Source organism: Dromiciops gliroides, chromosome 4, assembly GCF_019393635.1.
Source record: "Dromiciops gliroides isolate mDroGli1 chromosome 4, mDroGli1.pri, whole genome shotgun sequence".
Taxonomy (NCBI): Eukaryota; Metazoa; Chordata; class Mammalia; order Microbiotheria; family Microbiotheriidae; genus Dromiciops; species Dromiciops gliroides.
This window is the reverse complement of record NC_057864.1, coordinates 227,752,600-227,780,184: the sequence shown is the minus strand read 5'-3', so window position 1 is coordinate 227,780,184 and position 27,585 is coordinate 227,752,600. Positions and strand designations below refer to the sequence as shown.

General features: G+C 36.5%; 2 protein-coding genes across 3 annotated transcripts in view; both read left to right on the top strand.

Moving 5' to 3' along the window:
* LOC122752702 (zinc finger protein 850-like) overlaps positions 1 to 27,585 on the top strand; it is a 1,092,329-nt gene that overhangs the window by 484,451 nt on the left and 580,293 nt on the right.
* LOC122752713 (Golgi apparatus membrane protein TVP23 homolog B-like) lies at positions 2,860 to 27,567 on the top strand. Of its 2 annotated transcripts, XM_043999597.1 has the most exons (7): positions 2,860 to 3,181; positions 7,838 to 7,923; positions 12,958 to 13,102; positions 19,115 to 19,204; positions 19,831 to 19,962; positions 24,009 to 24,137; positions 25,175 to 27,567. In XM_043999597.1, exons 1-7 carry the CDS (start codon positions 3,170 to 3,172, stop codon positions 25,199 to 25,201), a joined length of 621 nt encoding a protein of 206 aa, XP_043855532.1. In that variant the 5' UTR covers positions 2,860 to 3,169; the 3' UTR covers positions 25,202 to 27,567. The 2 variants fall into 2 exon arrangements, with proteins under 2 accessions (XP_043855532.1, XP_043855533.1); XM_043999598.1 differs by lacking the exon at positions 12,958 to 13,102.

The window sequence follows — 27,585 nt, the reverse complement described above, 5'->3', positions numbered from 1 at the left end:
CATCAGATATAACATTAAGAACATGAATTACCATCTGCCTTGCCTCTGCATACTAAGGACCAAAGGGCCTTTCTACCTGACTTACAGCTAAATCCTCCTATATCCTATTAGAATTTAACCTCCTTGTGAGTGAGCCAAACTCTCATCAGAATTGGCTCAAAGAGGGAATAATTTACACACTCAAGAGGGGATAGTATTGTATCTTGCCCTGTGGGAAAGCAGGAGGGGAAGGGGATGGGGGGGGCGGGGAGAGGCAATGGAAGGAAGAGCAGATTGGGAGAGGGAGCAGTAAGAATCAAAACACTTTCAAGGAGGGTTAGGGTGAAGGAAGATAGATAATAGAGTAAATATCAAGGGGAGGGATTAAGATGGAGGGTAATACAGTTAACAATAGTAACCATGAAAGAAATGATGAGCAGGATGCTATCAGAAGGACGTATGAAAAATGCAAACCATCAACAGAGACAGAACTGATGGTATCTGAATATAGATTGAAGTATTATTTTATTTGTTAGCTCCTCTTTCTAAAGGTATTTTGTCTATTTTCTTGCACAACCTGACTTATGAGATGTTTTGCGTAATTGCACATGTATGACATATTGAATTGCAGGATTTCATAGGGAGGGATGAGGAGGGAGGGAAGAAGAGAATTTGGAGCACAAAGTTTAAAAAAATCAATGTGAAAAGTAATGATGAGCAGGGGGAGTTTGGAAAGACTTGGAAGGACTTACATGAACTGATGCTGAGAGGAGCAGAACCAGGAGAACATCGTGTGATGAACAATGGTGACATACTTGGCTCTTTTTAGCACAATTTCAAGAAACTTCCTAATAGAAAATGTTCTCAACATCCAGAAAAAAAGAACTGTGGTTTAGGAATACAGATGGAAGCATACTGTTTCCACTTTGGGGCTGGGTTTTTTTTTTTGGGGGGTGCTCTGACTTCTGTCATAATATGACTAATGCAGAAATGTTTAATGTGATTGCACATATATAACCTATGTTAGATTGCTTTCTGTCCTGGGGAGGAGGGAGGGAAGGGAGGGTGGGAGAAAATTTTTGAAAACTATCCTTATATGTAACTGGAAAATAATAAAATACTGACCAAAAAAATTTTTTTAAGCTCCTTGACATGAGGGAGTCTCCCATTTTCTACATGTACAATTGAAAAGGGGAAACAAAGTCAGTTATAGACTGTCACATGGATCAAGAGAGTATAAGTTACTTGTAAACTCTCATAAATTAACTAAAAACCACATCCTGATAGGTCTTACCATAAGGGTTTTTGGTCCTGCTAATTGCCTATCTAAGGTCTGTAAGCCTTAGATAAGTTCCAGATATCTGCAGGACACCAGCTGAACAGCATAACTTTTCAATGATGCAGTTATGTTAATGAACTAACCCAAGTTAACATGGATAAGAATTAGTCTGTCTCCCACCAATAACCTAAAAAAAAAAAGAGACCTCCCCCCCTAGCCCCCCCAATACTCTTTATTCTGCTCAAATGCTCCCAACTCCACTCCATGGTTATGTAACTGACTCTCTGTGCCTCTCCCCCTCTCCATTCTATTCCCCATGCTGTCTGCATCTCTCCATCTCTATCCCCACTTTCTGGCTCTACATCTCCCCATCATTTCTTTTTGTATTTTCTGTGCCTTATTAGAGTGTTATTGAAATATTAATCCCTGATTGCATCATGGTCTTTCCCAGGAAAGAACTGGGCAAGCCCATCTCCACTTGACACAGAGAAAACCCATTATGATCCCACATCCTTATTCAACTAATAATTCCACAAATTAATTAGCAATTTAATAGTAAATTCATTTTTTGGACTCATTTATAGCACTTGTTTTGGTCATTTTCAGTCATGCCTGACTCTTTGTGACTTCTTTATGGGGTTTTCTTGGCAAAGATACTAGAGTGGTTTGCCATTGCCTTCTTCAGTTAATTTTACTGATGAGGAAACTGAGTAAAACTGGGTTAAATGACTTGCCCAGGGTCACTAAGTATCTGAAGGTGGATCTTCCTGACTTCAGGGTTGGCACTCTATCCACTGTGCCACCTACCTGCCCTGGGTATTGTATATTCAAAAAATACCTGCTGAATAGCTATGAAGTAGTTTGTCCCCTTTTAAGTAGCAACTAACATTTAGCATTTTTTAATTAACTCCAAAATTTTGTTTCTCCTTTTCCTTGTGTTGCTTTGTTCCAAGTTTTTATTGTGTTTTGTTTTTTAACATCATCATAGTTTTCCTCTGTATCCTTTTCCTTCCTCCTAGAAAGCCAGGTTGGGAGTGTCTTCTCAACTCTTCTTTTCAAGACATACATTCCTGTTTATAATTTTGCTGCATTCACTTTCGATTTGGGGTGTGTGTGTGTGTGTGTGTGTGTGTGTGTGTGTGTGTGTGTGTGTGTGTGTGTGTGTGTGTATGTTCTTTCCATTTACATTGCAGTCATGATACACAGTTTTCTTGTTTTTGCTTACTTCACTCTTCATCAGTTCATGTAGCTTTTTCCACAAGGTCCTCCAATTCCTCCAATAAGGAGGTGGTTGTTATTCATTCAGTCGTGTCTGACTCTTCATGACCCTATTCAGGGTTTTCTTTGCAGAGACACAGGAATGGTTTGCCAGTTCATTCGACAGATGAGGAAACTGAGGCAAACACAGGGTCAAATGACTTGCCCAGGGTCGCACAGATAGTAAGTGTCTGATAGCAGATTTGAACTAAAAAACAGGAGTCTTCCTGACTCCAGGCCTGGCGCTTCCCCTGCACCACCTAGCTGATCCCACTAAAAGGGCCCTCCCCTGTTACCTCACTTCCACCACAGAGCCCAACTTCCTCCCAGGCCAGCTCCCCAGGCGAGCACTGTGCTCCGCCCCTTCCCCAGTGCTGCTCCTCTTCCGTGTCCCGCTTCTCCCAAGCACTCCTCCACAGCTCTGCCCTGCCCCCTCCATTTTCCCTCTCACTGTTAGTCTCGCCAGCTTTCTATCACCGCACAGTTCTCACGTCTGGCTCCCTCCTTCTCTTTCCTTCCTTTTCACGCTCCTACGGCGCGCTGAAACGCGGCGGCTTGACATGACAGCGTGCGTGCACACGCAGCCCGTCAGTGAGGTGGCGTTTTGGTGACGTCATCTCTCCTCGGAAGTGGCTTGGCTAGGCAGGAGCAGCCATGTTGCGTCAGGTGAGAGTTGTATGAGTTATTCTATAGAGTTGAGTGTGTGGTTAGATTTAGGACTGGGTTTACAGGTGTGTACTGGCGGTGGCCACGGGGTTGTGGTGGTAGGACGCGGAGGAAGTTCTGGAGACCCGAAGTGAAGGCGTGCGCTAATTGAATAGACTTATTTCTACTTTGTATTCAATAAGGGCTCCCTGAAATCCAACTTTTCTTTTCTGGGCAATCGTTTCTCGGGGTTCGATAATAAATGGCTTCTTTTTAGATTTACGTACCCTTAAAGCGTTTTCATAAAATTATAACTGGAAGGGTCATTTTATAATGGTACTCTATTACAACGCCTTTATTTCACGGATGAAGAAACGGGACTAGACAGCTTTAGTGACTTGATCGGGACCAGAATTTGACCCCAGGGCTTCCGAACTCAAATCTGACGCTCTGGCACTGAGCCATGCTGTACATAAGCTCATTTAATGCTTAATTCATCTGACGAAGGCATTGGTGTGCTTTTGAAAAAAATAATCTAGTTCCAACAACTGTGCTTTTAACCATAAATACTTTTTTTATTAGCTAAAATAGGGATAGGCACTGCACCTGTGCTTTAATTGCTAAAGGGACAGTGCTATGCTACTTCTAATATTTTTAAAACAGAGGTTTTAGTTTCCTGATCTGTGGAATTAGATTAGATTCAACTGAGTTATAAAAGCTACATAATTAAGTTAATTTCACCAAGCATTTATTAAGTAACCAGGGTACTGGGGGAGGGGGGTAGAGCGATGGAGAAATGACAAAACCTCTGTCCTTACAATCCAGTGGGAGAGATGACAAATTATGTACACTTATAAGCGTGGTACAGGATGGAATATCCTACTAGTAAAGGAGAGCGAAATAAAGTGCTCAGGAGGAAAATTGAAGTAGAGATTTTTTTTTAGCTGATGTGTTAAGGAAGGCTTCCAGGTGAATATAGTCTTTTAGCTGGACTTTGTTGCAAATGGATTTCGTTGTTGAGAGTTTAGCAAGATTATTTTGGTAGCTTGGTGAAGAGTAGTTTGGACAAAGAAAAAAATGGGGCAGGGAGGCAGTTATACTAGTTCTGGTGAGAGAAGATCCAGTTTCAGGGTTTTTAAACTTTTTTTCCTTCATGGATTCCTTTGACAGAATGGTGAAGTCTATGGACCCTTCTCAGAATAATGTTTTTATTATTTATTATTTTTTTTTTGCAGGGCAATGAGGGTTAAGTGACTCGCCCAGGGTCACACAGCTAATAAGTGTCAAGTGTCTGAGGCTGCATTTGAACTCAGGTCCTCCTGAATGCAGAACTGGTGCTTTATCCACTATGCCAGCTAGCAGCACCCAGAATAATGTTTTTAAATGCATAAACTAGGATTACAAAGGAGACCAGGAAACCAGTTATTGAAATATGGTTGACAAAATATTTTAAAAGTCCACATCTCATGTTAAGAACCTCTCGATTAGGAGTAAATGGAGATTTGTGGTGATAACTTGAGGGTAGAATCAAACAAATGCTTTTTTAAGGGTATGAGAGATCTAAGCTTATTTGTACCATGCAGTGGGGAGGAATGGCTAGAGACACTGAAGGTGAGAGAGACAGAGAATGAAGATGGGATGCAGGTCTAGAGTAAAAGATAGTCCGTCTCATACTCAGATTACGTCCAGGTAATGCTAATGTTAGCTTACAACATTACATTTGACATTTTATTTTCCTAAGGAATAGCACTTTTTCCTAAGCAGTCAACTTTTATGTAGTGATTTGATTATCTTATACTTGTTTATGTCCTATTGTTTAGTTATAGCTTTTCTGTGGCAATTTTGAAGTGAAAACCTATAGCAACAGCAGATCTCATTTAATTTTTAATTTGTTTAGATAATAATCTATAGAAATGCACAAAAATGCCAAGTACTTAAAAATTATTATGATCATTATTTGAGTGGACCTATGGCTTGCTTGGCATTTGGCAATACTTTAAAAATACAGGTATTTTAAAGAACATATATACAGTATTATTCTTATCAACAATCATTTTTGAAGAACTTAATGTGTTTCAGGTACTCAGTGTTCTAAGCTCTAAAGTTACAGGGGAAATAAAAAGCAAAACAATTTACTTCCCTCAAGGGCCTTGCATTTCAAAGAACTACTTCAGTAATTCAGAAGAGCTACCCTTTTATCAATGTAGGTACATTTTAAAAGTTCATTCTTGGGGACAGCTAGGTGGCACAATGGATAAAGCACCAGCCCTGGATTCAGGAGGATCTAAGTTCAAATTCGGCCTCAGTCACTTCACACTTACTAGCTGTGTGACCTTGAGCAAGTCACTTAACCCTCATTGCCCTGCCAAAAAAAAAAAAAATTCATTCTTGATGGTTTACTGAAGCTTTTTTTTTTAATATCACTATTACTTTCCCAATTAAATACTTATCTGCCATGTCTGAGAGCTTATACAGTGTTCTACACTAGTAGTCTACTGTTTGTTTTTTCTTTGGAAGAGGGAAATATATTTAAACATAAATTCTCTGTAACTGATGGGTCTTTACATTAATCTGAATACTGGCTTTGTGTTTTCTTTTCTTTCCTTTTATGTTATTGTCCCCATTGTGTATTTTGTTTTCTCATTCTGACAGGTCTTCTCACATTTCTCTTAATTCTTCATATTTGTCATTTTTTATGATGCAATAATATTCCATTACATTTATATGCCAATTTTTTGCTAAGCTATAATAGGCACCTACTTTGTTTTCATTCCCTAGCTCCAAAAATTATAATTTCACCAATACTTCTGTAGCTGTCATCACATTTAGCCAATCACTGCTGAAGAATTTTTTGGAACTAGATAATTGATAACGAAGTTAACACAAATGACAGAAAGGACCTTTTCTTGATATGAAGGAAGAACTAGTGAGCCCTCTGGTACTGCCATAAAGACATTTTGCCCATAAGATAGATTGATGGTATTGTAACCATCAGCTATTTGGGGATCTGTCAGCTCCCCACCCCTCATGAGCCAATCTAAGACCAAGGGCCCTCCTGTGTATCCTGGATATCTGGTGAAGACCCAATTTGAGCTTCATACCTGAGGAACCAAAACATCCATTATCTTCAATTCCCTGAAACCTTATTGCCTATAAAGAACATACTTTAGTGAATCTAAGTAAGATGCATAAGCTTTGTATATTATCTGTTCTTTCTTTTCTGGTTTTACCACAAAAATCACTTATTCAGAAAGCAATTGTTCTTAAATGTAGAAAATAATAGAAGCAGGAAAATTTGATCACTCTTAAATTATTCTTATGGACCCCAAAACAATTCAGTTCAATATAGACAGCTGACTTGGAAATACCTCCCACATTTATTAATTGCTCGAAGATATGGTTACTTCCTTTTTTGTGTGTGATGTTATTTAGTGCTTACCATTTCTAGCATCTTTTGGTTTTGTATTTGAAGAATATACTCCTGATCTATTGATGTGGTACTTCTATGTGATCTGTAGCCCTTTGTTTTTTTCTTAGTCATGAGCAGTATTTTCCCCTGTGCCCATTCCTACAGTGAATACTATTAAAACATGTTGATTTAATTTTGAGGACCTAATTGAGTTTTGGTGGTTGTTGTCTGTTCGTCTTCCCCCACCCCCCCCATTTCTTTGCTTTCTCATCCTCTGTATGAGCTGAAATTGTCCTGATAATATTCTTTTTGCTTATGTTCATTGCAATGTTAAATGACCGAGCAGCCTATAACATAATGTGCCTTATTGCCTTTGAATAAAATTTCTTTTTCTAGGGGAAAAAACCCTGAACAAAATGCCCTAAATTTGACTTGTTTCTTAGTTTCTTTCTTGAAGGCAGGGAGACTATTGATTGACATGTTAACTGAGGTAATCTGAAGGATCTTCTTAACTCTTGGCACCACTAGCAATTGGACACATACCCTGGTTCACCCTATTGTATAGCTAAGTATTACAGTGGGTAGAGTGTTGGACTTGGGGTCAGAAAGACCTGAGTTCAAATCCTGCCTCAGACCCAGCATTGTGACCCTGGGCAACTCACTTAACTTGCCTCAGCCTTATTTCTTTATCTATGAAAGGAGGAGCTTAGCCTCCAAATTCCCTTCCCACTCTAAACCTGTCATCCTCTGATAATCCATTATCTTCCCTTTCTCTCTGAGGTAATGATACTAAGAGAAAGAGGACCAAAATATATCATTGTTGTTTAGTCCTTTTTCAGTTGTGTACAACTTTTCATAATCCCATTTGCAGTTTTCTTGGCAAAGATAATGGAGTGGTTTGCCATTTTCTTCTCTAGTTCATTTTCAGATAAGAAACTGAGGCAAACAGTTATGTGACTTGCCCAGTTAGTGTCTGAGGCCAGATTTGAATTCAGGAAGATGAATCTTCCTGACTCCAGACCTGGAACTATATGTATGGTGCTACCTAGCTGCCCCAAAATATATCATGGAGATTATTATAGCCATTTGAGAAATCTATACCCTCAAGGCTTTTCTTATTTGTCGCCCAAAATTAATTAGATGTGGTTGGCTTGATAGTCACCTTCATTTATTTATTTGGCTTCATCAGTATTAGTATAATTGAAAAGGTTTAATTTTGATTCTGATATTATTGCATTGCATTTTGAATTAGACCATTTTTCTTTTAGGACAGTAATGATGACACTGAAGATGTTTCACTGTTTGATGCCAGTGATGATGAGTCAGCCAGGAAGTCAAAGAAGGTGAAAATCAGGTATGAATATATGTGTGGTGTTGGTACCTTGAGAAGTTCTGTACTGTAATGAGGTTAGGTAAGGATGATTGCAATATGCTTCTTTGTATTATGTTTAGTTTTAAATCTTTATAATTTGAGGTTGGGGAGAATGGCACTTAAAATTTTCTGGGCAGATCTGGTATATATAAAATCTCGGTTTAAAAACAGATTAGGAGATGCTTTGATTTTACAAAATTATAAATTGCATTGGATGAGAAAGTATGAATGGATTTTGATCACCACTGGTAGATGTGGTCCCTGATCCATGGAATGATCAGTCAAGGTTCAATGTAGCGTAAAAAGTACTGTACTAATAATCAGTAAGCCTTGGTTTCAGTCTTAGCTCTTTCACTTTGTTAGCTGTGTGACCTTGGGCAAATCATTTTACTTTTCTGGCCCTTGGGATCATAGGATCATAGATTTAGAGGTGGAAGAAACCCTAGAGGCCATCTTTTTCTACATCTGTAAAATGCATTGGACTAATTGAATTTTAAAGGTCTCTTCTAGCTCTAACATGCTATGCTTTTATAATTCTCCTTACTGAATGCCAATTAAATGCTCAGTGTTTTCCCTCTTTAACAAATCACCATAGTGTTTTTAAAATAATGCATTTTAATATAATTTGGTTTACAAAATTCTGGAACACAGCATTCACTTCCTAGCAATCAGTAAGTGACTATTAAGTGCCTACTATGTACCAGATACTAGGGATTCAAACACAAAAAATGAGCCATACTCTATTTTGAAGGAGATTACAATATCTTGAGTAGATAACACACATACACACACACGTGTGTGTGTGTGTATACTTACATGTATACATATACATACACACATACATATACATATACAGAATTTATATACAGGCTGAATGCAAAGTGGGGAGGGAGGATGGGCAGACATTAGCAGTTGGAGAAAGAAAGAAAGAAAGAAAGAAAGAAAGAAAGAAAGAAAGAAAGAAAGAAAGAAAGAAAGAAAGAAAGAAAGAAAGAAAGAAAGAAAGAAAGAAAGAAAGAAAGAAAAGAAAGAAAGACAGAAAGAAAGAAACAAAGAAAGAAAGAAAGAAAAGAAAGAAAGAAAGAAAGAAAGAAAGAAAGAAAGAAAGACTTCTTGTAAAGGTTGTACTAGAGCTTTGTCTTGAAAGGAGAGAGTTTCGGAGGTATTCCAGGTATGAGGAGTAGGCAATACAAAGGCATGGAAATGGAAGGTGATATACAGTTTGGCTAGAGAATAGTGTGCACAAAGGTGGGAAATTTATAAATAGGCCAGAAAGGTACATATTGGCTAGGTTGTAAAGGGTTTTAAAAGCAGAAGAGTTTATTTTTTATCCTAATGGTATGGGGAACTTCTGAAATTTATTGAGTAGAGGACTAAAATGCTTAGCTCTGCACTTAAAAGAAAATCACTTTGTCCAGTTTGTAGAGGATGGACTAGAGTAGATGAGATTTGAGGTAGGGGGACCAATAGAAAATCATTGCAACTGTCTAGGTGAGGGGTAATGAAGGCTTGAATTTAGGTTTTGTGTCTAGAGAGAAGAGATGACAAGATTTGGCAAGAGTTTGAATAATGTAGGGAGGAATTGAGGTTTTAAACCTGGGAGATGGAAAAAAAATGGTGCCAGGTATAGCGCCAAACACCTATAATCTGCTATTGGGAAGGCTAAAGGTAGTGCTGGCTTGAGTTCAGCAGTTTTGAGTTTCAGTAAGGTTAAAGCTGATTAGGTGTTTACACTAAGTTTGGGAGTCACTGGACTGTTTAAGGAAGGGGAAAATACTCCAGGTTGGAAATGGAGCAGGTCAAAGTTTCTGTGCCAGTCATTGTTGGGGTTAGATCTGTGAATAGCTGTCGAACTTCCAGGGTAATACAGGGAAACTTAGTTTACAAAAAGAAAAAAGAGAAGAAAACAGTGATGATGACAACTCCTAGTGCCTTTGGTAGAAGTAAGAGAGTTTGAAAGAGGGAAAGAGGGAAAAGATGAGTTCTGTGCTTCTACTTCCTTTTTTTGCAGTCTAAATTTATAGGCCTTTTCTCTTTTTCATACCCAGAACTCCATCTCTTGCCTCCATTCTTTTGAATGTAGTGTTCTCTGTACTTAGAAATACAATCCTTTCTCACTTCTACTTCATAGAATCCTTCTCTTCTTTTAAGATGCAGCACAAGCACTACTTTCTACATGAAGCCTTTCCTGATTCCTTTACAGCTGCTGTTACCTTCCTTCCATAAACCCTTTGTATTCATTCCTTTTGTAGTCAATATAATATTAAAGGCAGGTAAGTGGCATAGTGGCTAGAACTCTGGACCTGGAATTAGGAACCCTGAGTTTAATTTTGGCTTTGTATATTTAATAGCTCCCTGACCCTGGAAAAGTCACAACTTCAATCTACCTCCTTTTCCTCATCTGTAAAATGAGTAGTTGTTTTGAGGATAAAATAATATTTGCAAAGTGCTTTGTAAACCTTAAAGAATTATATAAATACTAGTTATTATTATCAATATTATTGTTCAATATATACTTACATATATACTTATTTCCCCATTGGAATGTCAGCTCCTTTAAAGTAGGGATTGTTTCATTTTTGGTATTTGTATTCTCAGTGCCTAACCGTATTTTGCTCATAATAGGTGTTTGATAAATGTTTACTGATGATTGATTTGGACATGATGAGGTGGAGATATCTCTGGGACATTGAGTTTGAAATGACTAATAAGAAGCAGTTGATGATTTCAAAAATGAAAACCTAGGGAGAAAGAGACCGAGGCTAGATATTTAGATTTGTGAATCATCTACATAGATGTGGTAATTAAACCCATGGGAGTGAATAAGGTGATCATGAGAAAGTGTGTATAGAGAAGTAGTTAAGGGGGCATCATAAGGATTATGATCCAGCCAGCAAAGGAAAGGCCACAGGGTGGGGGAAGCCTTTCAGAGAGGAGAGGCTTTTGAGGAGGAGAGAATAGAAGAGAGCAGAAGACAAGTCTAGAAGGACAAGGATTGACAAATTACCATTAGATCTTTAAATTATAAATTAAAAATTTAAGACATTAAGTGGTTATTAAGAAATTAAGACATAATGATGTTGGAGAGCAGTTTCAGTTTAGTTTCAGTCAGTTTAGTGCAGAGAAAAATTAGAGATAATGAGTGTAACTAGTTTTTTCTAGAAGTTTGGCTAAGGAAGGGAGGAGAGAAAAAGGATTATAAATTGAAGCCATATTAGAGTCAAATGAAGGTTTTTAAGGATGGGACAGACTTGGCCAAAATATGTAAGACTTTCCAGGCTTACACACTCATGTTTTGCTCTAGCCAAATTAGCCTGTACTTTATTCTTTGTTGGCAATATTTCAGCTCCTGCCTTAGGTACATACCATTCCTACTTAGGATTTTGTGGTAGTTTTGATGAATACAAATAATAATTTATGCAAAAAATTTTACATGGAAGCCAATCATTGGGCTTGTCTCTAACATACTCTTAACCTAAGCCCTCTGGTGTGTAAGCTCCCAAACTTCTCCAGTCTGAACTAGATCTTAGTGCTTCAGGACATGTACATCCTTTCAAACTTTCCAATTATTGCAAAGGACTCGTATTATCCTCTCTGGGACCCAGATTCTCACATCCTCAGTGTCATTTTAGATTCTTCTTCTCTGATAAATACTGTCTTTGTGATAGTGAGCAAGTCATTCTCTCAGTGCCCTAGACCAGTGGTCTTCAACTTTTTTGACCTTGCACTCTTATCAGTAAAAAAAAAAAAATTGATCACATACAAGAGACACAAATATTAATTAAAATGTAGAGGTAAAAGTAGAGTAACATTTAGTCCTATAATCAATAGGGGAAGTGTCTGGAGTTTATGGTCAGACCTGCACTTGAGGAAAAATCACTTTGGCAGCTGTTATCAATGATGGGGAGGAGAGGAAAGAGACTGGATATAGTGAGAACAATTAGAAGGCTATTGGCATACCACTACTAATTCTGTATTCCAAAGAGATGAAAGGAAAAGAACTTATATATGAAAAAATATTTATAGCAGCTCTTTTTTGTGCTGGCAAAGAACTGGAAATTGAGGAGATGCTTATCAATTGGGGAATGGCTGGACAAGTTGCGGTATATGATTGTGATGGAATATTATTGTGCTATAAGAAACAATGAGCAGGATGGTTTCAGAAAAACCTAGGAAGACACATAAACTGATGCAAAGTGCAGTGAGTGGAACCAGGTAAACACTGTACACAGTAATAGCAATATTGTAATGATGATCAGCCGTGAAAATTAGCTACTCTGTTCAATACAGTGATACAAGGCAATTCCATAGGACTCATGTTGAAAGATACTATTGACTTCCAAAGAGAGAGCTGATGAAATTTGAGTACAGATTGAAACAAAACTTTTTTACTGTCTATGTTTTTCTTGCCTTTTTGGGGGGCAATATGAAAATGTTTTGCATAATTTCATGTGTATAATTGATATCACATTTCTTGCCTTCTCGGTAGGTGGGGGAAGGGCAGGAGGGAGAGAATTCAGAATTCAATTTTGTTTTTAAAGAATGTGAAATAAAGAAACAATAAATTTATTTCTTTTTAAAAGAGGAAGACTTGGCAATATACCTGCCAGTGAGAGATGATGAAGTCCAAAGCTAGGATGTGAGTAGAGGGAATTGGATAAATGTGAGAGATTGTAGAGCTAAAAATAACATGATTTGGCAACTGTGATATGTGGATATGAGATAAAAAAGAAGAATCTAAAATGACAGAATAATTGCTCATATGCATTGGTAGTTTCTTCATTGAAAATTCTTTATACGTTGTGATTTTGCTGAAAACACATCCTTACTCTATATCAAAATGTTTGTTGAATTGTTTGTTGAAATAGGAGCTAGCTACTTTGAGCTCAGACAATTATATCATGTTGCTCTTTTTAATGATTGAAATAATTCTATTTTAAACTTTAGAATATTCTTTTTCATCTCACTTTACAAGGTAATATAATTATAGTTATTGTGTTATGCTTTTATTTACAGACACCCGGTGGCATCATTTTTCCATTTATTCTTTCGAATCGGTGCAATAATTGTCTATCTTCTTTGTGAATTGCTAAGCAGCAGCTTTATTGCCTGTATGGTGACAATTATCTTGTTATTATCATGTGACTTTTGGACAGTGAAGGTATGCTTTATTTTTAAATAGTCAGCATTTAATCAATAAATAAGCACCTGTCATATACCATGCTAAGCACTACTGATAAAAAAGAAAGGCATAAAACAGACCCTGCCCTCAAGGAGCTTACAGTCTCAAAGGGACAGATTGAACAGGTTGGGGAAGGAGGAGAAGACAGTTACTTCGCATGCTGCAATCCTGTAACCACTGTGGGAAATGATCTGAGGAAGTGAGAGTTTCAGAGTTGATTTTATCTTGCAGACTGATCAGTTTCTGCTGATCATGAGTGTTGGGAAGGTAGCTCAGTGGAAAATTATAAGGTGAATTCTCTGAAGTGTTGGAAGATCTGAGAGGAGCTCTCCATTGTCTACCCTCTACCCTTTCCAGTCAGAGGGAGGAGTATCCTCAGGGGCTGGGAGTGTTGAGGAGGTATGAATTTCATAACTGATTTCATCTTGTTAAAGCTGGATTGTTTTAAAATATCAAGGGACATGAGACTTGCCAGTTTTAGTATATATGTTGCCAAAATGAATACAGTATAAGACTTTTGTGGATATTTTTGGCTGGGGGCAATTGTCAGAGTTATTTCCTCCATGTTATATTATACCAAAAAGCAGGCATAAGTAACATTACGCCTACTACTGGGATTTTCAAACTTTCCCATGGAAACATGATATTCCAGAATGAGTTTTTCCTTCTAAAATATTGTTAATTCTTTTTATGTAAAAAAACCCAATTTCCTCTTTTTTGTTCCAAAGTTTTCTCCAACCCTTCTAGGTCTTCCAGATTAGAATTTATGAATCTCATCAATATATTTTGAGCCCCTAAGTGTTTTATGGCTGAATTAGTTGGGTGAACACTGCCCTTCATATTTGGCTGTACCATAAGTAACTTCCTAGCCTTAAAAAATAAAATAGTGATTTTTCTTGGAGATACAGATCTCATTTCCTACCTCTAGGTAATTCTAGTTGTTTCAGACACACAGAAAAAACCAACAACCATATTTAGCACCACTAAGTTAAAGTTTGCCCCATAGTTGTGAGACACAAAGTTCCAAGCATGATCAATTTATTAGTAAAAATATGAATTTACTAATAAATTGCATCTCAGCTTCCTCAGTGACACTAAGACACTGAATGAGGGGGACAGCTTTCTTTTATAATTTTTGGGAATACAGAAAATAGGAAGGCCAAGCATCATAGATGGAAGAAAATATGATTGGATGGAAATAGGGAGCGAGGGCTAGCAACAACCCCGTTTTCCCTCTTGTGACTAAAAAATGTTCATTGTTTGAATGCAACTGTATTAAGGGGTTAACAGACAAACCTAAGACCTGAGCTCTAATTTAGATCTGAGTTCTGAAAGGGATTAATGGATAACTTAAGACTTGGGCCCTCATCAAAGTCAGGGCCTAGGTTCTTGTTAACTTGGAGGTCTGGCTCCTATTAATTACCCCCATTAATAACCACTCATAACAAAAACATAAAGAGGCAGGTCATAGAGACCTTAACTACAACAAAAACAAAGAGACAGGTTATAGAAATCCTAATTGATAAATGTTAATACCCAGAAATTAGGCCTAAGAATGAAAAACACAGGGGCACTCTGACCTTGGCAAGTTGAGGTAGCATGAGCAGAAAAGGCCAGATGTGTCCCTAGTTCACTTTATGATGGGTAAACCCCAAAAACACACCTCCAGGGAAAAAGGTACCTGCCTTGGGGGTTGGCTTAAGCTCCCAGGAACTCCAAATTAGGATAAGCTCTCCCCTGTACCTCTCTAAGGTGGAAATGATTATAATGAAACTGATAACCAATTTATCCATACTATAAATATAACTCTTTCCCTATTCGAGAGACACCTCCATAGTGCACTCCTTGTGGTCACTCATAGTATTGCAATAAAACTTGGGAAACTGAGTCACCGAGTCATGTAATTCTTTGAGATACCTCACCACGATCAATCTGATCAATTAAACCCACCTCCCACATTAAGACTTCTTGGAATAACAAAGCAGATATCTTTGAAGGATAGCTTGGTAGTATAAAGACACAAGACCAGACTTCCTTGTGTATACCTGCCTCTTTCAAGGGTAATAGATTTCCTTGATACAAGAATTGAACAGTGATTAACAGGAGAACTGGATTTCTAAACTTAACTCATTACAGGACAGCTGAATTCCTGAACTAAGTTCAGAAACAAAGAATCATGATGTAATTAAAAGACAAAGTCAATTAACTGTAAATAGGATCAGTTTAAAAAGACCCAGAATCAATCTGATTATTTCAGTAGCTTTTAGTGCTATTATTGATTTAGGAAACACATATAGAGACCAGAAGCCCTAATATCAGTCAACAGATCTTTTTAAAGCACCTGTTATGTAAGACACTCTGCTAGATGCTATAAGAAGCTTAGGAATGTAAGGTGGCCCATACCTTACAGTCTACTGGGGGGTAGAAGACATGCATGCTTACAAAGGTAACAGTACAAGGTGGGATATCAATGTCAAATGAGTGATAATGACACTAAGTTCATAATTCCTTACTCTGGAAAGGATGTCAGGAGCTATCTAGTTCAATCCCTTCATTTTATAGGTGAGAAAACTGAGGTTTAGAAATGTCAAATGACTTGGCCAAGGTCACAAAGGCACAGGAAGTAAAAATTAAAGGTGAAATTTGAACCCAAATCTTTGGCACCCAAACCAGTTCTTTTTTCACTGCCTCCATTGGACGTCAGAGGACCCAGGTAGGTGGGAGCAATTGTGGAAAATTTAAGGAGGTTGTGGTATTTGAATGGGGATATAAAGGAAGAATAGAATTTGAATAGATGGAGGCAGGGATGTCTTTGAGACTGGAGAAAAGTATGGGAGGAGTATAAATGCAACCAGAACATAAGATCAGGAAGAATATCTGGACTTGAAGATTATTCTACTTCAACTATTTCTCAGTTTCTACAAATTTCTCTTTCCCAAATTCAACCTTTATAGCCTTTACTAGTTCCAACACCTTCAGATTACCTAGTTTCCTTCTCTTTCTCACCTTTTGCTCTTTCTCTCACAACTTTGATCTGAGATCTTCTGATTCCAAATATAGCATATATTTCACTATCCATAGCTCTTCTGTTGTCAGCTCACTTCCCTTTCTTATTTCCAGTCTCTTATCTCCTTCCCTGATTGATGTCTACAAACTTGCTTAAGTCTCTCTCTTCCATAAAAAGATCATTTATTTGACCCTGACATGCCCTGAAGCTATAGCTCTTTTCCCTTTCACTCCAAAAGTTGCCTCACTATCCACTCATTTCTAAGTCCCTTGCATTCTGGTTTCTGGCTCTATAATATAGCTTGACATTCCTTCTTAGGGCAGCTAGGTAGCATAGTGGATGGAGTGTTGAGCCTGGAATCAAGAAGACATCTTCATGAATTCAAATGTAGCCTGAGACTGTAGTTCTCTGAACCTGGGCAAGTCACTTAACCCTGTTTGCCTCAGTTTCCTCATCTGTAAAATGAGCTGGAGGAGATGGCAAACCACTCCAGTATCTGATATTGCCAAGAAAGCCCCAAGTAGGGTCATGAAGAGTCAGACAACTAAAATGAGTGAACAACGACATTGGTCCCTCCCCCTCCTAAATATTACTTCCTTCCTTGACTTTTGTGACTTTATTTTTTCTCTTGATTCTCCTGTCTGCCCTTCCCTGTCTTATTTAATAGATCATTATCCATTAATGCAAGTCATTAACCCTTGTTGGACCTCAGTTTTGTTATCTGTAAAAATGAGAATTGGACTAGATGACCTTTGAGGTACCTTCTAGCTCTAAATCTATGATACTATATACTCTAGGCCTTCTTAATTGTTTTGGCTGCCAGAGATCTGCCCTGGACCATCTTCTCTTATCAACATATGCTATTCATTGGTGATCTTAGATGGACTTGTAGGAGCAATTATGTAGATGAATACCAAATTTTTACACACACACACACACACACGCCCCTCCCTACCTATTCTCTTTCCTCTAGTTAGTTCCACATTTTTAGCTTCATGATGGATATTTTTATCTAAATGTCAGACCAGCACCTTAAACTCAGTATGTCTATGCCTAGGTTCACTGTCTTCCATCCTGAATCCTTATCCCTTTCCCAGATTGTCTATTTTTGTCACTCAGGTTTGAAACCTCAGAGTCATCTTTTCTCTGCTCTCTCCCTTAATGTTATTACTAATCATTTGTCAAGTCTTCTCTATACTGCCACCCTTTTGATTTGAGTCTCTTTACTACTCACTGATTTATTGTAGTAGCCTCCTCATTTGTTAACTTGTTGAAGTTAAATTTGTTAACTTCATCTGTACCTTTTTTCAGTCAATCTTCCAGAATAATACTCTAGGGTACAAGACTGACGATATCATTCCTTTGCTCAAAAACTTTTAGTTACTTCCTATTGTTCCGGGGTAAAATACAAACGCTTTAGCCTGGCCTTTGGGGTCCTCTGCAGTATAGCTCCTATGTACCCTTCCTGCCTGATTTCATATTACTTTCTTTGCAGTTTGTGATCTTGCCAGATCTGAATTCCAGGTATTACCTGAACTATACCTGTTTAACTTGAGATAAAATGTGTAAAAAGCTTTGTAAACCTTAAAGCCCCATATAAATTCTAGCTATTATTATTTCTTCTGCTTCTGTATTTGTATGAGCTTTTCCTCATGTCTGGAATTCACTACCTCCTTATCTGTGCTTTTTTGAATTTCTTTGTATTCGAGGTACCTCATGTGGCACCTCCATCATCATCATCATCATCATCATCATCATCATCATCGCTACCTTTATATAATTCATATAATGCTTTTAAGATTTGCAGAGTTCTTTACAAATATTCTCATTTTATCTTTGAAACAACCCTTCACAAAGACTCCCATTATTCCCCTTTTTAGTTAGTGTTTTCTTCCTCAAAATATTTCTAGACAATCTCATCTCTTTGCTCCTTTTACTTAACTTGTATCACATTTATTTTTGTTTTTGTTTTTTTGTGGGACAATGAGGGTTAAGTGACTTGCCCAGGGTCACACAGCTAGTAAATGTCAAGTGTCTGAGGCCATTTTTGAACTCAGGTCCTCCTGAATCCAGGGCCAGTGCTTTATCCACTTCGCCACCTAGCTGCCCCCACTTGTATCACATTTAACCTGTGTTTTTGTTGTAGTTCCTTTCGTTCCCTTCCCCCTGGCTGGAAAATAACTCTAAGCTCCTTAAAGGCTGGGGCTCTTTATTTTTTTATTTTTAATTTTTTTTGTATTTCCAGAGTCTAGTACAGTGTTTTGCACATAGTAGGCATTTAAGAAATTTGCCAAATTGACTTGAGAATATGCATAGTAGAGAAACACACAAGTCCAGAATACCACCTTGTGCAGAAGGTCAGTATACTAAAGGTAGAATAGGATGACTAGGTAATTAGATCCCCAAGAACGTAGCCATTGAATGTGTATGTCTCTGTGTTGGGAGGGGGATGTTGGAGTTGGCATAGATGAAAGGTTGTTATGGAAATTGGGCTTAGTGAAGCTATTTTAGAATGTGTACTATATGTCTTATGGAGTCGGATATGTATATACCAGGAATATGTGTCCCAAATGTCTCTATAAATTGATTTTCAGTAGCATTGGTAGGGAGTTGGGGTGCCCCCAAGACATAGAATAGAGATAGATATATAGATAAAGGAAGGGAGGGAAGCAGAGGGGTGAGGAGAGGTTAGGTCAACAGAAGAACAAGGGTATTAGAGAGAAAAGCAAAGAATGGAAGATGGATGAAAGTGTTTAAGAAAGAACAAAAAAGGAATTGTTGATTGTAGAAATTGTTACTCCTTTTTTCTTGCTGTTGCCCTATATGATCCATTAATTTTTGGCTAGACCTAATTCCTCGTTTCCTGACTACTGGATGTGAAGGAGATGAAAGTAAAAATCTATTGAGTATTTCCAATGAGGATTGAAGGGTTTGTTAGTGTTTTTTAATATATATGTATATGTATTTTTTTTCTTTTTTTATAGAATATAACAGGCAGGCTCATGGTTGGCTTGCGCTGGTGGAACCATATAGATGATGATGGAAAGAGTCACTGGGTTTTTGAGTCTCGAAAGGTAAACTTCTTCCATTATTATTTTTGTCATTTGGTTATGGGTAGCTTTAAGAGTATTTTACAGGTGAAATTATGATTATTATTAAATTATTAAAATTATTATTAAAAATAACAGCCACTTAATGGATAACCCCAAATCACTTAGTAAAGCCAGTCATATTACTGGGATGAATTTATTAAATCTCTTACATTGTTTAGCCCATTATTTCTTTAATTCATTCCCCCAAAATGGCATATCCTATTCTAGTAAACAGAATTGGTTGCATTATAGTGATTTGAGCTTAATAGTCTGCCTGTAATTTCTTACTGACCTCAGCTTAGCATTACTCTGTTATCTTTGCACGGCACCTTCTTTTTCTGGATAAATATGTCAAAGGTTTGAGAAGAATTGAGGCTAAAGAGATATGAGTTTGAATAGCAAAATCACATTATGTTGTACTTTGTACAGCTATCACCTGGGACCTTTCAAGCTATCCTTACTAAATGATCCTTCTGTAGTGATAGATCCCTAGGTTTTTGTCTTTGTGCATGTGATTGTATTTTTAGGTTAGGTGTTTCTTATCAAGTTCTAGACTTGTTTGTAATAAATAACATAGGATACACTATTGAATTCAAGTTCTTTCTTAGGAATTGAATCAAGAGAAAAGAACCTCTTCAGAAGCTGAGTCACGAATTTTTTGGTTAGGATTAATTTCCTGTCCAATTATGTGGGTGATATTTGCCTTTAGTGCTCTCTTCTCCTTCAAATTGAAGTGGTTGGTAAGTACTGATATAATGAGAAAGATGCCTTCTGTCTAGCTATATTTAAATAAGTAGCCATCTATGCATTGTATGGGTGCTACCTGTTTCCCACTTTGTAGCCCTATTCTTATTGGAAATAAGTAATCAAAGGGCTTGTCTCATCCAGTTTTTAGAACAGGGAGGTATACAGCATCGTTTTAACCTTCCTTCTGGTAATTAATGGTAGTATCTTGGGCTAGAATATGTAGGCTTGGATTCAGGAAAAGCAGGGTTCAGATTCTGCCTTAGAACCTCACTAATTATACCTCCCTAGGTAACTCATTTAACCTCTTTGTGTTTCAAACAGCTTACTAGGACTATTTTCCCAATACTTCTTTAATTCAGTACACCAGTGACGTATTCTGTTCTAGTAAACAGATGAATTACTTGCATTGTAATGAATTAAACTTAGTATCTTGTCTAGAATTTCTTACTGACCTCAGCTCTGCATTGTCTTGGTATGCTATGGGAGGAAATTTGCACACAGAAAGTTCCTCCACTTGATGATATCACAGGTTCTTCAGTTATTTGCATATTTTGGCAATTAGATCACAATATTCACTACATTATTAACCCATTGGAAGACTATGTCAGTGTCTCAACTGACCTTTTGATTCAGCCAATTTTTCTCCAAATACAGAATGTTTGTTTATAAATAAAGTATTGCTATTATTTTTGGTGCCTTAAAACATAATGTCGTTTCTCTGTACATTTCTCTTAGCCATGTCTCTGTTTTACTCTTGAGTTATCTGAGGTCACAATTGCTACCTCTTATAGGCTAGACCTTCTTGGCTTAGGCCAGATCCCTGGGAGTTTAAGGCTGATATTTTAATGAAATGAGACATACAGACATAGCAGGGATATTCATAACATAACAAGAGTATTCAGTGAGAATGCCATGTAATTCAGTTTTGCATTGCTTCTCAGTGTTAGTGATGCTGTTGGTCTGCAGTCAGAAGTCTCAGAGAGGGAACTGGAGCATCTTATGACCTTTTACACTCAGGCAACAAGGAAGTCATTCCAATGACTTGAGTTAGTCTCCTCAGCTAATCAGGTCTCAAGAAGACTTCTTAAGGGAAAGAACTAGCCTAATTGTCATGGGCAGGGCTTTAGGAAAAGCTAGTACATTCTATATGATAGGGCCCAAGGAAATACTACTAATATCATCCTATTCCTGCTTTAAAGACATTTTTGAACTTAAACATCAAAAGAATATTTCCTAGACACAAAAAGAATATTCTATGAAATCTTGGAACTTTATTTCAAAATGCTTTTTTTTTTTTAGACTAGATTTCTCTGACTCCTAGGCTTGCTGTGTAGTGAGTGATCACTCATAGACTCTTTCCCAGTACTGATTAGTATGAAAGCTATAATCTGCTCCAGTTTTCCAACCTGGGCTTTAACCCTACTGTTGTTTAAAACTCCTGAACTCAAGCAATCCACCGGCCTTGGCCTCCTTAACAGCTGGGACTATAGGCATGTACCACTTGCCTATCCACACTTACTATTTTTTTATAAGAAGTAAGTACATAATATATTTTACACATTGCTTTCAAAACTGCCCTGCTTGTCTGTGCTTCCTTCTGAACTTCTGTTCTCTTCTATTGCATTTTAAAAACTGTTTCAGTGACACCTTTTTCCATTATTCTTGCTACCCTTGTACCCCCTTTAAGAGAGGGAGGCAAACAAAACAAAACAGCAAACCTTTGTAATATATAATAATAGTCAGGCAGAACAAATCTATATAGTAGCCATGTCCAGAAATGGTTTTTTTTTTCCTGCACCATGTCTCTATAACCTCTCTGTCAGGAGATAGGTAACATCTTAGGTCTTCTGGAGATATGCATGTTTGGTCATTGCATTGATTAGAATTCTTAAAGTTTTCAAAACATTTTTTCTTACAATGTTTTCCTTGCATACATTTTTGTCCTTGGTCTGCTCACTTGACTCTGCATCAGTTCATATTACTCAGGATTCTCTGAAATCATCTCTTTTATTATTTCTTATGGTGCAATAATATTCAGTTATGCCTGTGAAAATTTGTTCAACCATTCTCCAGTTATATAAGAGGCAATCTAAGGTACTCCCTCAGGTTTTTTCCTTTTCCCTCCCCCATGTCTGCTTGTTTGCCTATTGAATTTAATGTATTTCTCTGCTAAAATGTGTGCAACACTCCTTTGTTTATTTCAGACAGGTTCATCTGATGCCCACTCCTTCTACCTCTTCCTTCATTTATGTTCCTCTGTTTACATATTCTTTTTATGTCCACAAATTAAGGGAAATTGGAAGTTCCCTCCCTTCTTCTTCCTTTCTCCATTATATTCCTTTTATCCTTTCTTCTCTTTTTCCACTTCAGAACGACAGAAGTTAACCAATCCCTCTCCCTCTAACCCCTTGAAGGTTTTGAAGGAGCACTTGTTTTTTCTCTCCCTACTAGAATATTAACACTATATATAACTCTTTCCATTTAATCAAATATTTGCCTTTGTATTTGAAGGTTCCTGCTCAGTTCTGCTCTTTTCATAACAAATGCTTGAAAACCCTCTATTCCATTAAAGGTTCCTTTCCCCTCTGTAGAGTTTATATTCAGCTTTGCAGAGTAGGTTATTCTTTTCTTTTTTTTTTTTTTGCTGGGAAGTGAGGGTTAAGTGACTTGCCCAGGGTCACACAGCTAGTAAATGTCAAGTGTCTGAGGCCGGATTTGAACTCAGGTCCTCCTGAATCTGGGGCCGGTGCTTTATTCACTGTGCCACCTAGCTGCCCCCATAGATTATTCTTGACTGTCAGCCTTTTGGAATATCACATTCCAAAATCTCTTGTTTTTTAGTAGAAGGTATCAGGTGTTGTGTGAGTGACTGTAGCACATGGATTCTTTCTGGGTGCTTGCAAACTCTTTGATCTCTGGATTTTGACTATGATATTCCTGGGATTTTTTGTTTTGGGTTTCCTTTCAGGAGGTAATCCGTGCATTTTTTCTTTCTTTCTTTCTTTTCTTTTTCTTTTTTTTTTTTAGTGAGGCAATTGGGGTTAAGTGACTTGCCCAGGGTCACACAGCTAGTAAGTGTTAAGTGTCTGAGGCTGGATTTGAACTCAGGTACTCCTGACTCCAGGGCCGGTGCTCTATCCACTGAGCCACCTAACTGCCCTCATGCATTTTTTTCTATCTTTATTTTGCCCTCATTTATGCTTTCTTGAAATTTGGCATCCAGAAAATCCTGGTTCTCTTCTATTTTATCAGTCTTTTGATTTTATTCTCATATTTTTTGCTGTTTCATAGAGTCATTGGATTTCTGCTTGGTCTTTTATGGATTTCAACAATTGAGTTTCTTGGGTAAAGTTTGCCACTTTGGGATACAGACCTAGTAGTGACTGGGTCAAAGAGTATACACAATTTTATTGCCCTTAGGACAGTTCTAAATTGCTCTTCAAAATAGTTGGATCGATTCAAAACTTTACCAACAATGCATTAGTGTTGCTGTTTTTTCACATCCCCTCCAATATGTCATTTATTAAATTGTTACTTTAGGCAAGACATGATGCTAGCTACTGGTGATACAAAAACATTAATGCATAAGCATTTATTAAGTGCTTACCATGTGCCAACTTCTGTGGTAAGCACTGGGGATACTAAGAAAAAGTAAGAGAGCCCTTTCCTTCTAGGAGCTTTACATTCTAATAGAGAAAGATACTACTATGGGAGTTTTCAAGGGAATGGTGTTTTTGGTCAGGGAAGTCACAGGGAAAGTAGAAATTAAATCCATTTTTAATGAATCTAGTTATTATAAACCACTCAAAATAAAACAGTGGCTCATCTGTGCAATCCTCATCTTAATTTGTTCATTTGCTTGTGAAGTATAATTATCTTTGGAAATACTTGAAAAGTTGTTTGCATAGAGGGTAACATCAGGACATGTAAATCTGTTAACTTAATTTTTCACATGATAAACTCATTCCTTTCACATTTATCTCTTGGGTATCTGACATAAAGGTAAGTTTTTGTTGTTTGTTTTTTCTCCCTTTTCCAGGCAGTGGTCACCATGGGTGTGGTACTACAAGGTGCCAACCTATATGGCTACATTAGATGCAAAGTAGGAAACCAAAGTAATTTAACCAGTATGGCTACCACTTATCTTGGAAAGCAGTTCTTAAGACAAGTAAGTATGTTCTGGGTGGAAGAGCGTTTAGAATAGGAACAAATATTATAACTAATTCTGTGCCTAGTCAGAATTTAATATAATGATTTCTGTTTTGAAGTTGTGACATACTCTTAGTTTTGTTGAGTAAAATTCCTCTGCATAAAAATGCTGCAAATACATTTATATTTAAATTTATATAAATATAAAGGTTAATTTTGATTTAAGAATTTTCTGGATTTTGGACACACCTTTGAAGTAATTGGAAACATTCTAAGGTTGTTGCAAATCAATGAATAAGAATTGGTGACTTGGTGCTTTGTCAATTCACTGGTTATAGATGAATAATAACACTAATTTTACTTTTTATGAAAGTTTTGTTGCTATGAATTATTGTAGAATGTTATATAAAGGCACAGAATTAAACTTTGGAAGAATTTTTATACTAAAATAAAATTTTGGGGGCCAAATGTGAAGAAACTGAGAAAAATATGGTCATGTCATTAAATTTAAAGTTCAAGTTTATTGGTGATAGTAAGAAAATTTTCAGGGGTGATGTTTTCATATACTTTCAGCATACTCTGGGTGGTGATAACTTATAATTTTTTGGTACCATCTGTAATATAGTAATTTTTCCCTTAAATAAAATTTCAATTTTCCTTAGAAATGAAATGACTTTGAGTAGCAAGTTTATAAACTTTTGACCAAAGTCATATAATAGATTGATTAGGTTACTGTAACCTGACATTGTCCACAGTAAATGGAATCTGATAGTATTTTGAATAAAAAGAAGCAGTCAGTATCAGTTAATGATAATTTCTAAACTATAGAGTGTATGGTGTGTGTGAAACACATACATATATGTTTCATATAACTTTCACTGAAGTGAGAATTTTAATTAGGCTAGTCAATAAGCATTTCCAAAGTACCTACTCAGCAAGGCATTGTGCTAAGAGTTAGCTATTTCTGCTTATGGGTTGTTCCCTCTTTGTTCTTTGATACCTTTTAAGAGTATGAAATACATTATTTTTAATGTTGGATTTTTCCCATCCTCCCAGAACTTTAAAGATGATCAGATGTCTTGAAGATAAAGAGAAGAAATACATCTCATATTGAGGAACAACTGAAGAGATTGTCTTGAGCATTTTGGAATTGAGTAAATATGTTGGGGTGGAGTAAATCATTAGAAATTTTTCTCATTTAAAATAAAAAAAATTTATAGGAAGAAATTTCTTTTGGCATAAAATCTATGTTAGGATTCTTTTTTTTTTTTAAGGTTGTTGCCTCAACTGAATAGGGTATGCATATTCATAATTTTAGAAGAGGGGAAATTACCTAAAATAGGACTTTTGTTGAATATTGACTTCTCTATTTCATGGTGAAAATCTTCACCCAAATTATAAATAAGCAAATAAAATTATATGCCATATTCAGTTTGTCAGTACTGTTAAATTTAAGCAATTTTAATGGAAGGTGTTTATTTTGGCTTGTTCAGTAAACTGTTCATGTACTATTTATTATATGTAGCTTGCTATAGCAATGTGTATGATTTTTATTCGTATATACATATATAGGTACATAGACATATATAGTTTATATGCTTCTAATTACTTGAACTATAACTGTACATTTAACTTTAAACTCATATTTTGGAAATTCTTACAGAGTTGTCCCAAGCATAATGAATTTTTCAGTGATACAAAATGTGCAAATAATATATTACTTTTTGTGTTAGGTTGAGAATAATTATTTATTTGCATGGCAACTGCCTAAAGTCACATTTTGTTTTTAGGCTCTCTTTTATTATTGAGAGAATTAGAATATTGGACATTATAGGATTTAATCATAACATATTTTAATTGTAAAATGTATTTAACTTAAATAGTTCTATGAATTTTAGTTGTATACTTCTTTTCAAGATTGTTTTATGAATATCAATATTGTAAAAAAATTAGAAATTGTTTTAATTGGGTAAATTGCCTTTATTAAGAGTGACAGTTGTGGTGATGCATAATCATTACAGTGTATTGTTGTTAGACATTTTTCTTTTTGTTAAATGGAAAATATCTTTGTTATACTTTATTAATTATATAGGTACAAGGAGACATTTAGTCAATCTGTCTTAAAGTGCTGGGGGTACAAAGAAAGGCAAAAAAACTAGAAATCTCTGCCTCAGGGGCTTATATGCTATTTTGAGGCAAACATTTTACTCTCCCACAGAACCCATTCAGTTAAATTCCAGACATTCTCTCTGGTAATGTATAACTCCATAGTAGTAGAAAGGGTGTTGAATTTGGAATAGAAAGATTTGGGATTGAATCCTGACTCTGACTTATTTGAACCCAAGCACCTAACCCTTCAAGATTTCTCAGGATCCCTTCAAAGGCTAAATCTATGATCTTATGTATCTGAGTTTTGTTTACCTTCTAGTGTGAGCTTTATTTATACTCTTGTATACATTGTGCATATTTTTCTTCTGGTTATGTATTCTTCAATCTGCATCACTTCATCAAGTTCTTCCTATCTGGCTCTGAATTTTTAGTATTGTTTTGTGTGATATAATAATATTTAGACTTTAATATTCCATAATTTATTCCGTAATTACCTAGTTGTTGAAAACATCTTGGTACTAATTATTAACATTAGTAATACTATGAATTTATTTGTATATAAAACTTTCTTCTTGCTGAAAATAACCTCCTTTTTTATATAAATGCTATGTATATTTTATGTATTAGACACAAATTGTGTATATTGTCTCTGGATCAAAGGGCATAAACCTGTAATAACTTCTTTTTATTAACAATTTTTTTTCTAACTGTACCACTTTTTTGTTAATGTGCCTTATTTTTCACAACTTTGATAACATCTAATTTTCCTAGTTTAACCAATTTGATGGTCTGAGATCCTGCTTGAAAATTTTTAAATGTATATTTCTTTGATTACTAGTGATTTTGAACAATTTTTAGACCATTACAACTTGGATTTATTTTAAAGTAGATTGTTGATAAAATCATACATTAGTGGTTGTCCTCTACTCCAACTTTTTTTTTACTTAGAGTGAAATCAAGGCCCAGAAATGTTAAATGACATCCAAGATGAGATCCAGACAAGTAGAACTAGGACTTAAATCCCTATCATTTGACTCAAAATCCACACCCCTCTACTGCTGCTTTATTGGAGGATGTCAGTTTTTAAAGCCTTGCTCAAGTCATTTAATCTTGTTAGGCCACAGTTTCTTCATCTGTAAGTTTAGGAGGTTGAACTAGATGATTACTAAGGGCTCTTCAAATTCTAATTCTGTAATCATGGACAGCCAGGTGGGCCAGTGGATAAAGTGTTGAGCCTGGAGTCAGGAAGACTCATCTTTCTGAGTTCAAATCTGACCTTAGATACTTATTAGCTATGGGAACTTGGGCAAGTCACTTAACCCTGTTTGCCTCAGCTCCTCATCTGCAAAATGTGCTGG

Coding starts and splice junctions, on each gene's coding strand:
- LOC122752713 (XM_043999597.1), top strand. Junction 19,205..19,830: donor GGGTTTTTGAGTCTCGAAAG/GTAAACTTCTTC, acceptor GTTCTTTCTTAG/GAATTGAATCAAGAGAAAAG. Junction 19,963..24,008: donor CCTTCAAATTGAAGTGGTTG/GTAAGTACTGAT, acceptor TCCCTTTTCCAG/GCAGTGGTCACCATGGGTGT.